A 19078-nucleotide genomic window follows, 5' to 3' on the forward strand; every position below is an offset into this window, starting at 1 on the left:
ATTTGTGCATTAAATTATAGCTGTCAGGATATGTACTGTATTTGTGTAACGGTTTATGGTGAGCTTATAAAAGCATGTGCATATTGTGTTGTGTGTAATGGTGAACTGCAGCGTGCATTTGTGGGAAGCTTTGATGCTTTTAACTCAATGAGAGCGAAATAAAACTGTCGATGCCGTTGCTGTGCTGTCATTCTCCTCTCGCCCCCCTCCACTCCGCAGCTTTACCACACTCACTTCTGTAGCAAACTTCTGTGCTGAGAACTGACGGCTGCCAAACTGGGGCTTTCGTTAAAAATAGTTACTGTCCATCTCTGGTTAAAACTCTGTAATCCAAAAGGATGGAAAATGTATTTGCAATTAATATAGATAAATCTTAAACGTAGGGTTTATTAAAGGGATGTTTCACCGCTGGAAAGATGAATGTGTATTTAAATTGGGTCATTTATGTAGTAGAAATGTGAAATTATTTTAGAAGTTGGTGCCTTCTAGACTGAGAAAAGCCAGAAAATGTATTTTTGGCTCATGTGGATGAAAGACAACAACTCCCAGAATGCACTTGCTTCGCTGCCCTACGAGACCCAAGCCACGCCCACCGGTTACAGAGGGCAGTATCGGGAGAAATGATACAGCTAGGCTACTAGTCGACTCGAAACTGAAAAGACGGCGTTTTATGGTGAGATCCCCCTATGGGCGGGTTGAAGACATGCGGGACGAGCTCCTCCTACTGGCTGGAGTCTCTCGCCTCTGGACAAAGCCTCTGATGAGCTAAATGATGATTTTTGCGTCATCTGAGTTTTTTTTCCAGACACACAATACAGAAATCTCTCGTCTCAGCGGGACATGAGGGAGGGAAGCACGGTCATTACAAAATACCACCGGGTTTCTACTGATACAAAGCTGAATGCTAATCGGTGAAGTATCCCTTTAAGGAAAGGAAAGAGCATGTTTTTTTTGTTTTTTTTTTAGCAATTTTTCCTAATTTGATGGGCAAATCTGCAGATTGTGTTGGTGCATCATAGTTGCTGTAATATTTTTACTCAGATGTCTTTTGTTGTTGTGATTGTTTGTTTTATTTTTCCAATTTTGTTTGTCTGTTTGTTTTATTGTGTAACCACCTGATGTAAGGAATGTTTGTATTATAAAAAATGTATAAAACTGCTAAAAATGTAGGGTTAAATATTTTTTCGAGTGCACTCGAGGGTGAGTAAATGATAACAGAATATTCATTTTGATCAAATGTCCGGTTCAGTCGTGAGACTTAGACCCCTCTGAAGGGATACAATCTGCTCAAGACTGCAAATGCACAGCAAATGCTTTCTGCCGAGCTGTATTTAATAATGCTTTAGTAGGTCCTTCTGTACTGCAGCTATTAGAATCCGCAACTACGAGCCTCATCTGAGCGTCTGTGGACACTACGATGCACTAGACTAGAGCAACTTTACAGCATTCATGTCTGTTCATAATACACAATGCTTCAGATATCAGTGCTGGGGCATATTTTAAATCGTCCATTTCTCTTTAAAGAGTAAAATCAGTAAAGAGCAAGCCTCTCCTTTCAGAATTGGGCTAAAAAACGCCTTTGCCTGCCTGTCATTATCAGCTGATTGAGTTTATACAGTCTATAATCTCAATATCCTCAAACTAGCACTGTGATAAAACTGTGGCAATGTTTTGTAATGATAAATTCCAGTTGAGCACCTATATATATATATATATATATATATATATATATATATACATATACATACACATACATGCATAAAAATCCTAACCATAATATAAAATAATTTATTAAAGAATAAATTCAAATTCATCTGAAAATCTATAATACATTTTAGCCAACACACTGCAGGCATTTGCTAGTCTCTCAAAGCATCAAGTTATTATCTTACTAAATTTTTTTGGCAGACAACATTTTAAAAGCAGCTTTAGGGAGTTATCAAATATACTCATAATTCTGCCAAACATCTGAAAGAACACATGGTCAGATCTTCTGATGTACATCACATAATTGTGGGATGAATATCACAAAAGTATGATACAACAAACAAAATATATGATTATTTACACACAACTTGACAATATTGCATCGGACAAATTGCCAAGAGCAAATACTCATGACTAATTATCAAGCAAAATTTAAAATCTCTATATATCACATCGCAAAAACATAACACAAGAAGATAGATAGATTGACTGATGAATGCAGACCTCTAGCAACAAGTTCATTCAAAACAAGTCATTTTTTCTATGACATTTTCTCTCAAATATAGTCAAATACACACATACACACAAAAACATAAAGAAGAACCACTCAGCCACTAGATTTAAACACTAATTTGACTGATTATTAAACTATCAAATGGATTATAATACAAAACACACGTGTCTTCTGACCAAAAAAAAACTCAAATGCCAGAGGAAGAGTGAAGACTTACCATCATCTACATGAAGACTGAGATCTCTCTCACACACACACTGACACAGAGAGGAAGTGTACACACACATATGGATGGAGAGAGGAGGAGGAGGAGGGGAGAGGGAGAGGGAGAGGGAGAGGGAGAGAGCGAGAGAAAGAGCGAGAGAGAGAGAGAGAGAGCGAGAGAGAGAGAGAGAGAGAGAGAGAGAGAGAGAGAGGAGCAGCCAAAAATTACAACCTGAAGAAGTAGAAAACACACACACACACACACACACACACACACACACACACACACACACACACACACACACACACACACACACACACACACTACTAAGAGGTCTACTAACTTACAAGTAGTTTATGCAAATGCATAATAACTGAAACTTTATGGTATTCATCAGGACTTGAAGAGACCATATAAACCAACCACAGTTTGAGTGTCATTAATCTGAAATGGAAAAAATGGAGAAAACACAGAAGAAATGACTGCAAATCAAAACTTTGAATATCTTTTGGAACATAACCTGGCAAATCCTTAGAAGTGCTCATAATATCAATCCTTTTAAACACTTCCCAGCAAACTGATTAAAATATGACTGGAGCTTGTAATTTTCACAAGTGCTTTTGTGCATTTATGCATCAAAAGGATAGTGAAAGAACCATTTCATTTTCAGAATTACAAAAAATTACAGATATGTCTGTAAGAATAGGCCAAAACAGAAGCATACGGAGCCTCTAAAGGGACATGGTGAAGGAAAAAAATATGAGATGTAGGAAAAAATATTTGCAAATGCTTTTGCGTTCCACCGAGAAACTTTGCGTTCGCTCGCTTGCGTTTCTCGGGGGTTACGCGAGAAAAATTGACTTATTATTTTTCCTGTCATCTAATTCCCCCCCCCTCCATGTCCCTTTAGGGGCTCCGTAGAAACATGCACCCATATCTCACCCTAAATGGAAGATTTTAGTATTTGAAATGCATATAAAATTTCCATCCATTTGAATTTCACAGTTTTAACGTATAAACTAATAAACTTATGTCAGTCATGCAAAAAATAAACGGGTACATTTTCACGATGAACAGATTTATGCTGATAAAAGCAATTTGAATAATGTATTTTGATTATTTGAATAAAATCAAATAGATGCAAAAAGTTCAGAATATACCGTGATTTTTTTTAGTGCAGAAATCTTACCGGTTTCTTACATGTTTCATTTATGTATGACTGAGTTTATTAGTTCATGTTAAAACTGTGTAATCCAAATAGGTGGAAATGTGATATGCAATTAAAATACGCAAATCATAAACTTAGGCCTAAAGATTTTTTTGAAGGAGTATCTTTCAAAGCAACTACAGTAGTATCTTATACGAGTGCAGAAACTAGAAAACTATTTCTGCTCACGAGATCAGATCCCGACAAATCAGGAATCATCTAAACCAGCTTTACGGCACACAGACACATGAAGCTCCTAAACTACAGCTAAACAAAGACCATGTGGAGTAAAGCAGACCCTGAGCTTCACATTCATCCACTGCAAAATATGATGTTCTTTCTCAGTATTTTGTCTCGCTTCCAGTACAAACACACACACACACACACAAACACACATGCCAAGCAATGTGGATTTATCCTTCATCTGCAGCTGTCAGTGGATTCTCTGCTTCCTTCACCTTAAGGTTTTGACATCTCAAACGTTGGAAACAAACTGTAGACACACCGAGCAAACCAGGATAAATGGAGCATTTTAGGCTTTTGCACGGATACAATATTGGAATCTGATTTTTTTTATAAATAATTAATTGCACTAAAGTAAAGTATTACATCAACAGCACTAGTGTGGTAATACTTTAAAAACAGTGTAATCGTTGCAAAGCTTAAAGTTTAATTAAACTACCGTTCAAAAGGTTTTTTTTTTTTTACATTTTTTTTAAAGCTCACCAAGGCTGCATTTATTTGACCAAAAATACAGTAAAAACAGCAATATTGTGAAATATTATTAAAATTCTAAATAGCTGTTTTCTATGTGAATATACAGTAAAGTGTACTTTATTCCTGTGGTCAAAGCTGAATTTTCAGCATCATTACTCCAGTCTTCAGTGTCACATGATCCTTCAGAAATCATTCTAATATGATGATTTGCTGCTCAAGAACCATTTCTGATTATTATTAATGTTGGAAACCGTTGCATCAAGCCAAATTTACTTGTATAGCTCTTTTCACAATACACATTGTTTCAAAGCAGCTTTGCAGAAAACATTCTTTCTGATGTCTATAATGCCTTTATTGCTATTTTTACTGTCAATTTAATGCATCCTTGCTGAAATAAAAGGTAAGAGGGTTTAAATCAATATATTCTTAACGATGAGCAACAATCATCCAGCGTAATTACTTGTGCATTATAATTAGATGCAGAATTGCATTAGCAGATAGTCACAGGAACTGGTATATGTGTTAGTGGCTCACTGTTATGTAACTGTGTTATATAACGTGTGTGGAGAACTGCCACAGCCATATCATCATCTGTGTGTGTGTGTGTGTGTGAGAGAACAGAAGACAGGAAGTGACATCGAGAGACAGAGAGAGAGTCTCTCAGTATGCTTTTGATCAGGACGGCTATAAATCACTTAAATGATGGTGATTTATATATAATAATAAATTAATTTGTTGTGTTGTAAGCCTGAGGAAGGTTGAATGAATGATTTGGGTGTGTGAGGCACTATTTTTTTTTATTAGCACATAACATTTTTGTCTGTGTTTGTGACAGAAAGCTATCGAAGGGCTTCAGAAGCCTTTGAAGAAGTCATATGGACTGCATTTCTCAACAGCCTGGGTTTACTACATGCATTCACTGAATAGAAAAGAGCAGCATGAACATCATCATACAGATTTGCAATGACATGAGGGAATTTTGCATCTCTGTCCAAACTGATACCTGTACACAAACCCTCTCGCTCATATGAGCATAGCACAGTCTCCATGGCAACGCCCGCTCCCATGACAACCATCCATATCCACACAGCAGGGCGAGAAATGATTGTGACATATGAGCTGAGGAACGAGTGTTCATCGCCCGGCTCGGGTGAGAGTCTCGAGACAGATGGGTCGGGGACAGTCGGTCATATTTCTGCAGCTCAAACAGCAGAGCATGGACCTCGCTAGCAACACCGAGGTCATGGGTTCGATTCTTAGGGAATGCGTGAGTTGAACAAACAAATTTACAGCTCAAATGCAATGTAAGGCACTTTGGATAAAAGCATCTGCCAAATTCATAAATGCAAACGTGAAGTCAGAGTGCATAATGTTTATAAACAGATCATTTTCAACTATTTATCACAAGTTAATCACTTTAAAGCATTGATTCTCAGCAAACTTGTGACTTAAAAAATGACTTATGTTGAGATAAAACCAGCATTAAAATAAGTCAAAACAACTCAAATTTATTTTAGTTTGCCCCCCTCAACAACTGTTTTTTCTTTTGGAGGAACCAGGGTACTTAAAAAAACTGGATATATCAGGAAGTCTAATTTTACAAGTGTGATTTCTAGACCTGGAAGAGTCATGTGTCATGACTTGAAAATATCATTTGCAGTGCTTCATGGGAGTGGGCGGAGCTAAATAGCTATTTTGGCGTGTTTTGCTTGAGGCGACTCTCTGATTGGTGGAAGTTACTGTACAGCATCATGGGTAATGTAGTTTTTACTTCCAGAACCTGACTGTTGCACTCTATTGTGAGATATAAATACTATATAAACTCGCAAATGCGAGGAAAAAGGTCTGAATTCTGAAATAAAAAGTCACAATTACCTTCTTATTTTTTATTCCGTGAATACGAAACAAGCTTCCGTATCATTTTTCGATATCCTAGATATGAAACAGAAACCTGTGAAATCCACACACAGATGGAACTCTGACAGCTCGGAGCATGTGAGGAGTTTTGGGGTGAGGTGAGCGTGGAGTTGGGCAGCAGGGTGAGCGAGGTGGGGAGGCAGACAGGAAGCGAACAGTGCGGGGACAGGAAACAGGAAGTGATGCGCTCTCACCTTGGGTGTGGGACAGGAAGCTGTAGAGAGGCGAGAGGTAGCCTGGGCTCGCGGCGACTCGGACGGCGTGGTGCTCAAAGATGCCGTGTCACGGGGAAGGACCTGGACGCCCCGTGAGATGATGGAGTCGGGAATCTAAGACACGAAGAAGGATGTTTATTATAACCAGAGACCTCTAAACATTTGTTCACTTACTCTTTGAGCATTATGCAAATGTAAAAAGTCAAAGGTTTGCATTTTATTTCTTTTAAACTTGTGGTTGAAACAGAACCTGGGACATGTTTTTTTTCAAGTTTCTAATCACATAGTATGCTAGTGCATTCCATACACTGGAAAAAATGTGCTCAAAAGTTCATGGATGACAGTATTTTCAGTGGATTTTGAAGCATGTTTAATGTTTTTAGGCCTTATATCACCCAAAACCTATTGCTACATGAAGGAAGAGGAGATTGTGAGATGTTTCCCATCAACTTTTTTAGTTTTAAGTTGAAAATTGTGTGGAATGTGAAGCTGAATCTGACAATCGAGTTTTTAAATGTATGAACCTGAAAGTAATAATGAATGTTGAGGGAATACATTTAGCTGGACGTTAACGTTTGCACACAGTAAAAAAATTTTTTGGAAGTAGTAAATAAAAAAGATCTTTAGAGTACATTTTGCAAGAAAATTGTCGTTTCTTTGTAATTATTTGTGAAATTTAGTAATCTCTCTAAAATTTGTTTCATAGTAAATTAAAAAATCCTAGAATAAAAGGAAATAGAAATAAAAATAAAATAGAAATAAAAATAGAAACATGGAAAAAGAAGTGCACTTAAGCGTATTAAATGTGCACTTGTAATGTAAACACACTTTAAGTACTTAAAAAAAAAACACTTTACAATAATGCCAACTTAAAAGTTTTACTTTAAAGCACATATTAAGTCATTAACATACTAAAGCACACGTAAAGCGCTTGATTATAATTTAAACTGCAATGTGCTATTCAATATTACATTTAAATGAAATATATTTTAAACTTCATCATTACAAATGTGTAATTACAAATATACTTAAATACATGACATACATGATTTAATAGAAATGCAACAAAATTTTAGCTGGCATTTGTCAGTATGATTTAACCACATTTCAATAGAATAGAAGTAATTATGAAATGACAATAGAATTAATTATGAAATGACGTATAAAGATGTACTTGAGTCCTACTTAAGTGGGTAGAAAAAGCAATGTGCATTTAATATAAATTTGAATTATCATACATTTTCATTTAATTGCAAATAACATGGAATTAAGTGTCAAAAAACATTACATTCGAATTACACTGAACAATGTTGGTAACCAGACAGTTGATAGCCATTGACTTCCATAGTATTTTTTTTTTCCTACTATGGAAGTCAATGGGTGCCGTAAACCGTTTGTTTACCAACATTCTTCAAAATATCTTCTTTTGTGCTCAACAGAAGAAACTCATACAGGTTTGGAACAACTTGAGGGTAAGTAAATGACGACAGAATGAGTAAACTATCCCTTTAATTATGTTATTTCTGTAATAAGTACTTAAATGCTAAAGTGTGCTTGTTACAAGAATAGTGTAAGTATGCAAATCAGGACGCAGATTGAAGTATGATTGGCTGAGTTATCTGTCCGTCAGGCTTTGAATGACATGACAAACGAGGTGCACAACAATCAAACAAATGATATGAAGATGATGTACGACATTCACTCACACCTGAGGACGCTGCAGCACACAAGAGGATGACACACAGTTTCATGATGGGAATAAGACAAATGGAAAACCTGCAAATGTCCAGCAGAGTCATGTGAGAAATAGGCAACGCAAGGCAAGTTTATTTATATAGCACATTTAATAGACTATGGTAATTCAAAGTGCTTTACACTGAAAGGAATTAAAATAATCACAAAATAAAAGCAAGGAAAATGAAAAGAGCTATAAAAGGAACTAAAAGATGATACATAGATAAACTTCTCATCTAGCAAAACACCGGTGTATTATATTTTTCACAGCTCCCAGTTTTACTCTGAGATTTTCCCATGTGGTGTTCTTTCGAAATCTATTGTATGTCTCCAATAGACCCGATTTTTCCCTAAAATTGGACAGGAGGAGCTCTAGGACTGACTCACGGGGTAACCTCGGGTTCAATAACCCATCAGTCCGCACTGCACAGAACCTCACTGCTCCACCACAGACCCAGGTCATCAGCATGGTTTCTCTCAATTTTCCCAATTAAGTAATTTATGTTTGTCTCTACATTTGCATAGCATAACTAATTTATGTAAAACTAGGGATGCACCGATATGAACATTTTGGCCGATACCCGATAATTCTTTATGTTTAAAAAGCCGATAACCGATATTTTGGCCGATAAATCTAAATCCAACGTTTTTATCATTACCGATAACTCTTTATGTTTGAAAGCCGATAACCGGTATTTTGGCCGATAAATCTAAGATCCAACGTTTTTATCATTTTGAGAGCCTAATTACAAAAACAAAGTCTCATCATTAAAAGCCATGTCCCAAGCACCCAATTATAATGTTCTAATTATAATTTTATGTAGCCGATATTACAGATTTGTGCTGCACATGTTGCACTAAACTGTATTTTCCTTTTTGAAGTGATTCCAATCATATTTTAAGCATTTCAAACCCATCATGTTGAACAGTGCGCATCTGACGTGTCTCAGCTGAAGGAAATAATCCATTATTTACTGGCTTTAATATATCGATCACATTTTCTTATCGGGCCGATAATGATAACATTAAAAATAAACATATATTGGCCGATACTGATATGGTGGCCGATATATCGTGCATCCCATGTAAAACTACATTATAGTGTCGGTACCAAGTCGGTACTGAAATGTAAAAAATGTGATGCTTTGAGAGGAATCATAAACACCTCTGATTGGCCATTGTGTTCACGAGCTCATCGGATACGTCTGTGATTGGCTACAATGATCAGCGCACAGGAGCGTTTGAGAGCACACCGAAGTGTTTGAAAGTGTTTTGAAAACACAAGCAGGACCGATCTGCTGATAGACGCTTGCTTTCAAACGCTTGTGTGTGTATCTGTGTAAACGCTCGCTGAAGAGCGTCATTGATGTATATTTACATGTTTTTGAAGCGCTGATCATTGTAGCCAATCACAGACATATTTGATGAGCGCGTGAACACAACGGCCAATCAGAGGTGTCTACGATTCCGCTCAACAGCGCTCAAATGTCACATTTTTTTAATTTCAGTATCGACTATCGAAGTCAGTGCTTTTGACAACACTAGCCGTTTTGTAAACTTGACTTGTCCTGATTCTTTTCGATATTTAAGCATCAAAATGCCACATCTGGTCTGGGTGGGAAGATAAACTCAAGTCTGATTTTGATCATTTTGATACATCGTGCATCCCTATGTAAAACGACATTATATGCGCACGGGATTACCTTGGCAGCGATGGATGCAGCAGTGATGTGCGAGGAGGAGCTGTCCTCAGTGGAGGCCACACCGCTGTCCTTCTTCTCCTCCTCCTCTTCCTCACACTGAACGCCCTTGTCCTCGGTCTGCCGGTGCGGGCTGCTGCCGGGCAGCGGGGACAGAGGCGGAGGGGGCGAGGGCAGGTCCTCCAGCTCATTCGGCACCTCCTTCACTTTGACCACGGCTTCTCGGAGCAGGTCGATGGCGTGCGGGAGAGCGGGAAGGATGAACTGGAAGCATTCCTGCAGGACACACACGCAAAGAAATATAAAACAAAGAGCTTTGTGCATTTCCGTGCTAGGGTCCTATCAAACACTCTATGAAATGCATCGCCAAGCGCGATGCAGGTGTTTTTTGCTAGTTTCAGCCTGACGCAGTTTTCATTTTCACGTCCTGCGCCACGATGTTAAAATAGCAAATGCATTTGCACCTATTTGTGCGCACATGGACTGCTGGTCTGAAAATGAGGTGTGTTCGGGAGCATTGTTGGCATGTTGCTATTTTGAGGAACTGAAATAGACTTGAGCCATTGACCAACTGAAACTTAAAGTCTATAGCGCAATATTTTTTTTGTTATTTAAAGAGCGCATTTGTAATGTAAAACGAGGCGGGTCCACAATGCGCGTACACTTTGTCCCGTAGATGTTCTGCTTGCGCTTTGAACTCTCACACGAGCAGATCCGTTTCCTCGCTATAGAAGCGTAAATAGCGCATCGGCCATGGCGCGAGCGCAACTGGCTTTTAAAGGGGATGGGAGATGAGACTCTGATTGGTTTATTGCACGTTACGCCCAAACACACCCATTACTCATTAAGAGAAAAGGGACAACCCTTTTAGACCATGCGCCGGTTTGGCTAGTTGCTAGTTTCCCGTTGTTAAACTAGCAAAAGTGGATTCGGACACACCCTAAGTGCACTTGCGCCCTGCGCTTTAGACCATGAGCTTAGATTGTAAAAATAGGGCCCATAGACACAGTGGCGTTTTCTTGCGGAGGCCAAGGGAAGCCAGGCTTCCTCACTTTTTCAGAATATAATCGTCATTTAATAAACACTTTTGTTTTCACAGTTTACGTAATCCTTCTGTCATCTCCTCATCGTCTCTCTTAATTTATTACTGAGCGTTTTATGATGTGTAAAACAGCGCCCCTATGAAAGTGACATGGTGAATGAGTGTTGAAAACATGGTACTGCACCCTGTGTCTATGAGGAGGCCAGGCAGAGTTGGCATCCCTTGATAGAAAAAAAAAAGAATGATTAACCAATCAGGTGACGCTATTGTCACGACACTGCTCCCCTGTGATTGGTCAGGACAGTGTCAAGGGAAGCCATGAACTTGTTGGCATCAGGCCAATCACATCACGTTATCATCGTCAATGAATGAATGAATGAAATGGCGGAAGATTTGTGGATTTGTGTTGACATCTTGTTTAGCTAGTTAGAAAAAGAAACGAAAAAGGTTATCTTCTTGTTGCTTACCATCCGTTTCCTATCTATCTGCGAATGTTTTAATGAAAAGACCATAAGATGTTTAAGAGGACTGACTGACTGTGTGTGTGTGTGTGTGTGTGTGTGTGTGTGTGTGTGTGTGTGAGAGAGAGAGCGAGAGAGAGAGAGAGCGCGTCTGGTCTGAACTGCCCATTTAGCGATGTGTTATTTTTTTAATGTGATTATAGTTCTTCTTACTGTTTCTTGCGTGCTTTGATTAAGCAGCATGTGAGTGCACTTTGTTGTTTATTGTTGTGATTGTTTGTGAATAACCGCTATTGTATATCCTTATATGAGCGTCACACCGATTTAAAGGTGTATTAAATGAAAAAGGTTATCTTCTTGTTGCTTACCGTTGGCGTTTCCTATCTGCGAATGTTTTAATAAAAAACACCATGAAAGATGTTTAAGAGGACTGACTGTGTGTGTGTGTGTGTGTGTGTGTGTGTGTGAGAGAGAGAGAGAGAGAGAGAGAGAGAGAGAGCGCGAGAGAGCGCGAGAGAGCGCGAGAGCGCGCGCGAGCGTCCGTGCTCAAAGTGTTGGATTGTAACAAGCGTAAGTCCCGGTAAGATGATGCTGGGCGCTCTAATAGTTCATCCAAATAGCAACATATAAATGGTAACGTATGATTTTCTGCCCCCACCCCTTAAAACACACAGCTTAGAGGTTGTGTCTTAATTGGCTTCCTCAGAATTTTTCCTCACGCCACGCCACTGCATAGACATCAATTTAATCCAGACACACGTTTTTGAGAATGAATGACTCTCTCTACCCGTTGCTTTGGTCTTCGTCATCACCCGCTTGCACCACTTTCTGGTGAGTCAACTAACAGCAAATGGAGATTATGCATTGGTACTCTACTGCTATTCCTGCAGTTCCCGGATGTGCAATGTTGAATATTCTGCCGAATTTGAACCACTGAATTTATGGAAGCAATGTAAAGTGAAATGAAATGGACAGAAAATTGCATGTCGAATATTAAAGATTGTATTTTAAACAGACTGAATATTTTGGAAGTGATGTCTAGAGGGGTGAATATGGATTATTGAATTTTTTATAATAATAATGAAAATGTGTGTGATATGTTTTGATTTGAAATATTCACATTGACCATTGTTTTGAAACTTCTATACTGCGCCCTCTACTGTACAGTTAGAATACAAACAAGAAAAAGTAATGCAAAAGTGTTACACATTACTTTCCATAAAAAGTAACTCAAATAGTTAGGGAGTAATGCAATATTGTAACGCATTTTAAAAGTAACGTTCCTTAACACTGAGAATCACTAACCAAAAAGGACATTAACCATGGAAGTACATTTTTGTATGGGATAAACCAGTATTCTTCTTCTTCTTCTTCTATTATATTATAGGTAATTTACAGCAAACTTCATTTTTTATTTTATTCATCTTCGTGGTTTCTCATAAATTGGACAAGCAATGAAAAAGATATAACCCTTATACTATTCTGGAATGATCCAAAAGGGGCTCTATAATTATTCATGTTTATCTCTATTTCCAGCACCCATTAATGTAGGCCTATATTTTATTGAGACCACAAGCAGTTTTGCCTTTGCTACTGGAGTACACACTTTTCATTAAAAACTAGACCAGTATTGAGACATATGACTATATTATTAACCACACTCTTAGTGAAAGAAAAATATTCTCACCTGTGAACCTTTTTTACTGCCCGGCAAATTTATGATGAGAGTTTTCCCCCGGATACCACACACGGGTCTGTGCACACAATTCAAGACAATTCAGAAGAAATTGATTATTCATTCTCATACATACACACTATTTTTGATGGAAAAAAATCAGCAAAGATGCATTGAATTGATTATAAGTAACAGTAAAGACATTTATAATGTCACAAAAGATTCGATTTCAAGTAAATGCTGTTCTTTTTTAACTGGATTCATTAAAAAGATCCCAAAAATAACGTATCAGTTTCCACAAAAATATTAATCAGCTGTTTTCAGTATTGATAATAATCAAAAATGTTTCTTGAGCAGCAAATCATCATATTAGAATGATTTCTGAAGGATCATGTGACACTGAATGATGCTGAGAATTCAGCTTTGATCACAGGAATAAATTACACTTTACAATATATTCACATAGAAAAGAGTTATTTCAAATTGTAATTATATTTCGCAATATTACTGATTTTACTGTATTTTTGGCGAGCAGAAGAAACTTAAAAAACATTAAAAAAAACTTAATGGCATTTGAACAGTTGTGTTTAAATGTTACTATTATTATTAATTGTACAGTAATTGTGTATTAATAACAACTTTAAATTCTGAATATACAGTTTTCAGGCATTTGTATTATTATTATTATATTTTGAAAATGAGCTGTTCCTGTAACTCTGTGTCTATCTGTTGTATTTCTGTACTGGAAGCGTCTCTTCTGTGCATGAGCCATTAAGTCCATGTCTTTGATTGAGAGGCTGATCTGGGATTAGTTTTTCCTCTGAATATCCTGACAAGTATAATTATGAATGAATGTCAAAGATGCTCCTGTGAATGTTTTGACGTGTTGAAGCCAGACCTGGAGAGCATTCCCAGAGGAGTGACATTCAGAGATCCCATCAGCATGGCCAGAGACATCCCTGGAGCTTCCCGCTCGATCACCTCTTTAGTGGCCTGGACAGACAGAAACACAGGGAGGCCTCAGGAAACACAAACGACAAGTTATATCTCTTTAAAGCGGTCCTATTATGAAATTTTACATGTTCAACTTTCTTTAGTGTATAATGTTGCTGTTTGAGCATGAAAAAGTCTGCAAAGTCACAAGGGAAAACATCAAAGGAGGAGTGTTGATGAGACTCATGAGGAGAGAGAGAGAGAGAGAGAGAGAGAGAGAGAGAGAGAGAGAGAGAGAGAGAGAGAGATTTTTGATCATAAGACCTTCACATTATAGATTTTAAATTATAATCACATTTTTGTATTCCACATATCATTATTTCTTCCACACCCAAATACTTATTTTAATACTAAAGCAAAAAACAACATTCCACCCAAAACTGTGCAAATAGCTTCATTCTATCCTCACCTTGGCAAAAAAACCTTCATAATCATTAACCAACTTATAAAACTTCAAAACAATCAGAACCCGACTTTTCACCAATTTTTTAAAAACCATCTCAACTTTTTGCCAAACTATAGGCTACCTTTAAATGCTTTCCCCCTTGAAATATAAATAGCTCTTTTAGCTTAATTGTCCAATCAAGAAGTTTAGCAATTGACTTTTACTTCTTTGGGCCGCTCTATAACATGGACCAAGAATGAAGCTTTGAATGGAGAAGTTTTCACCGAAATTAAAAAAACTAAGGAGCAAGAAAGAATGAGAGAGAGAGAGAGAGAGAGAGAGAGAGAGAGAGAGAGAGAGAGAGAGAGAGAGTCTCAGAGTCTCCTTTTGTAAAGAAATACAGTGTGTGGTCCAAAATCTGGTGAACCACTGGTGAAAATGCCTCTATTTGGCATCGTTCTAGTTTAATAAATGACAGCAGAACTGGAAAAGACACGAATAAAACCCGATCATCATGTTCTCCAGCATGATTTGAGATTTGAGGTGTTCCAAAGAGCGTCCTGAGCAGAACGCAGAACTGAATTGGCCACAACACACATGAAGTTGAAGTCAAATTTGAATTTGAATGACAGGCAGAAGAATTTACTATATATCTACTATATAATTACTATATAACTACTATATTTACCATATATCTATCTATCCGTCTGTCTGTCACCGAGCCTGTAACTGGTGTGAGAGATCAGAACTCATCTCAGGACCTTTGATCAGCATCCCTGATGAGAATAGGACACATCAATAACACATCGGATCTGAGAGAGATCTGATCTAGACTGGTGTGACCGCTGGAAGTGCTCTTGTGATGGTAGTTGGTTCATTTTGGCTTGTGATCACAGCTTTGGAGTGTGTGTTATTCAGGTCTGTAAGAGAATATCTAAGGCAGGAACACACATCTGATTCTTCTCACACACACACGCACACACACACACACACACACACACACACACACGCACACACACACATGATCTACCTCAGGTGTGACATCTCGTGGAGCGAAGCCTGTGCCACCAGTGGTCAAAATCAGGTTTAACTCTTTCTCATCACACCAGTCGACAAGCGTCTCCTGAACCAGACAAAAGAAACAAACATCAATAAATACACACATTTACACTGGCACATCTATAGAAAATTCAATAGAAAAGCATTTATACACGTCTTTACCGTCACTTTTGAACAATTTATTATTAATTATTTAAATGATGAATTTCTTTAAAAATCGAACTAATCCCAAGCTTTTGAACAGTAAGTGTAATTTTTTTTAGGCTGCTGCATGTCATCATAACATACAGAGAGCTTACAAGTTCGTGAAATAAATTTCCTTTTCCTGTTATCTGAACTTTAAAACATACCTTGATTTCATCGATTTCATCAGGAACGATTTTGTATGCTGAGATGGTTCCTCCAAGCCTGAAAACCAAGATCAGAGAATGAGAAGAACTAGATCTACAGGGACATAAAGGTGATGTGTTTGTAGAAATCTGTCAAGCCTATATTTTATTGCATGGCACCATCCTGTGGCCAAATCAAGAATTAGGACAAACAGAGAGAGAGAGAGAGAGAGAGGGGGGGGGGGGGGATGGGGGATGTGTGTGTGCGAAAGAGAGAGAGAGAGAGAGAGAGAGAGAGAGAGAGAGAGAGAGAGAGAGAGAGTGCAGGAGAAAAGCACTTGAGGCAGAAGGTGTAGAGCAGCAGACAGGTCTTATGTAAGGTCTCTTTTTCATTCTCCCCCTTTTGTGTGCATGTTATTTTTAGGAAACTATAGCATTATGTTTCCTTGTGATTGCAGTTGGCGCACACACATACAACACACACACACACACACACACACACACACACACACACACACACACACACACACACACACACACACACACACACACACACACATACACACACACACACACACACACACACACACACACACACACACACACACACACACACACACACACACACACACACACACACACACACACACACACTCACTCATTCACTCACTCACTCATGCACACAAACACACAGAAACAAACACACACAGACACACATACCACAAACAACACTACACACACACACAACACGTGAGCACACACAGACACAGCTTTTCTTTTTTTTTTTTACAAAACTTTAGCTTAACTTAACTTTAACTAAAATGAAAATGGATTTATAAATGTATGACATTATGCTTTTTTTCCATATTTATAAAAAGTTTTTTTATTTGTATTATATATAATGTTCTAAAAAAAATCACATTTTCACAAACACATTTTATTTCCATTTAATATATATGACGTGGTTTATTCTGTAAAACATACTTTACTCTTCACTATACAGAGCAACAGTCACACCTGTCAGGTAAAACACAGCAACCCTCGAGTGTTATTGGCTTCACTCTTTGCATAAATAACATTATACTGATAGCAAATAACTTCGGATCTTTTCTTCTGTTTCCAAGGAAACCACTTCAAACTACAGCCTCTGGTGGCAGCGACTCTCTCTCTCTCTCTCTCTCTCTCTCTGTGTGTGTGTTTCTGAGCATTTGTAATGCTAGACTTTAGACACACGATTTGGGCTCAGTGAGTGCGCCTGTCCTGAACGTGTGGAAAACTCGTTTATGAACAACAGAACGTGCCTGAGGTTTATTCTGCTTAAAGTGAGATACCTGTGCTTTAATTTCATCATCTCTCTTGCTCTCTCTCTTTCTCTTTAAATGTACAGTATAGTTCACCCTAAAATAAATATACTGTCATCATCTACTCACTGTCATTTCATGCAAACATTTCAGGCTCCAGAAAGGAGAAAAACACATCTTGGCAAACTTGCTGCGTAACACGAGAACGAACCTCATTGGTCCTTGCGGAAGCTAAAACTTGCTGCGTAACACGAGAACGAACCTCATTGGTCCTTGCGGAAGCTCAAACTTGCTGCGTAACACGAGAACGAACCTCATTGGTCCTTGCTGAAGCTCAAACTTGCTGCGTAACACGAGAACGAACTTAATTGGTCCTTGCTGAAGCTCAAACTTGCAGCATAACACGAGAACGAACCTCATTGGTCCTTGCTGAAGCTCAAACTTGCTGCGTAACACGAGAACGAACTTAATTGGTCCTTGCTGAAGCTCAAACTTGCTGCGTAACACGAGAACGAACCTCATTGGTCCTTGCTGAAGCTCAAACTTGCTGCGTAACACGAGAACGAACTTAATTGGTCCTTGCTGGAGCTCAAACTTGCTGCGTAACACGAGAACGAACTTAATTGGTCCTTGCTGAAGCTCAAACTTGCTGCGTAACACGAGAATGAACCTCATTGGTCCTTGCTGAAGCTCAAACTTGCTGCGTAACACGAGAACGAACCTCATTGGTCCTTGCGGAAGCTCAAACTTGCTGCGTAACACGAGAACGAACCTCATTGGTCCTTGCGGAAGCTCAAACTTGCAGCATAACACGAGAACGAACCTCATTGGTCCTTGCGGAAGCTCAAACTTGCAGCGTAACACGAGAACGAACCTCATTGGTCCTTGCTGAAGCTCAAACTTGCTGCGTAACACGAGAACGAACTTAATTGGTCCTTGCTGAAGCTCAAACTTGCTGCGTAACACGAGAACGAACCTCATTGGTCCTTGCTGAAGCTCAAACGTGATGCGTAACACGAGAATGAACCTCATTGGTCCTTGCTGAAGCTCAAACTTGCTGCGTAACACGAGAACGAACCTCATTGGTCCTTGCGGAAGCTCAAACTTGCTGCGTAACACGAGAACGAACCTCATTGGTCCTTGCTGAAGCTCAAACTTGCTGCGTAACACGAGAACGAACTTAATTGGTCCTTGCTGAAGCTCAAACTTGCAGCATAACACGAGAACGAACCTCATTGGTCCTTGCTGAAGCTCAAACTTGCTGCGTAACACGAGAACGAACTTAATTGGTCCTTGCTGAAGCTCAAACTTGCTGCGTAACACGAGAACGAACCTCATTGGTCCTTGCTGAAGCTCAAACTTGCAGCGTAACACGAGAACGAATCTCATTGGTCCTTGCTGAAGCTCAAACTTGCTGCGTAACACGAGAACGAACCTCATTGGTCCTTGCGGAAGCTCAAACTTGCAGCATAACACGAGAACGAACCTCATTGGTCCTTGCGGAAGCTCAAACTTGCAGCGTAACACGAGAACGAACCTCATTGGTCCTTGCTGAAGCTCAAACTTGCTGCGTAACACGAGAACGAACTTAATTGGTCCTTGCTGAAGCTCAAACTTGCTGCGTAACACGAGAACGAACCTCATTGGTCCTTGCTGAAGCTCAAACGTGATGCGTAACACGAGAATGAACCTCATTGGTCCTTGCTGAAGCTCAAACTTGCTGCGTAACACGAGAACGAACCTCATTGGTCCTTGCGGAAGCTCAAACTTGCTGCGTAACACGAGAACGAACCTCATTGGTCCTTGCTGAAGCTCAAACTTGCTGCGTAACACGAGAACGAACTTAATTGGTCCTTGCTGAAGCTCAAACTTGCAGCATAACACGAGAACGAACCTCATTGGTCCTTGCTGAAGCTC

At 38.8% G+C, this 19078-nt stretch overlaps 1 protein-coding gene across 7 annotated transcripts in view; it reads right to left on the bottom strand.

The window, feature by feature from the left end:
• gphnb (gephyrin b) overlaps window positions 1-19078 on the bottom strand; it is a gene marked incomplete at both ends in the record, with an annotated part of 93351 nt that overhangs the window by 28358 nt on the left and 45915 nt on the right. For 5 of the 7 annotated variants that reach the window (XM_081378708.1, XM_081378707.1, XM_081378706.1 and 2 more), the window contains 6 exons: window positions 6462-6596; window positions 9920-10192; window positions 13107-13173; window positions 13993-14087; window positions 15503-15595; window positions 15882-15939. In XM_081378708.1, the coding sequence (XP_081234834.1) occupies window positions 6462-6596; window positions 9920-10192; window positions 13107-13173; window positions 13993-14087; window positions 15503-15595; window positions 15882-15939 (721 nt within the window). Of the gene's footprint in view, window positions 1-6314; window positions 6597-9919; window positions 10193-13106; window positions 13174-13992; window positions 14088-15502; window positions 15596-15881; window positions 15940-19078 lie in introns of all 7 variants that reach the window. The other 2 variants (XM_081378704.1, XM_081378703.1) reach the window with 1 other exon arrangement.

The sequence above is a fragment of the Scardinius erythrophthalmus genome (assembly GCF_964197995.2).
Source record: "Scardinius erythrophthalmus genome assembly, chromosome: 11".
NCBI classification, from domain to species: domain Eukaryota; kingdom Metazoa; phylum Chordata; class Actinopteri; order Cypriniformes; family Leuciscidae; genus Scardinius; species Scardinius erythrophthalmus.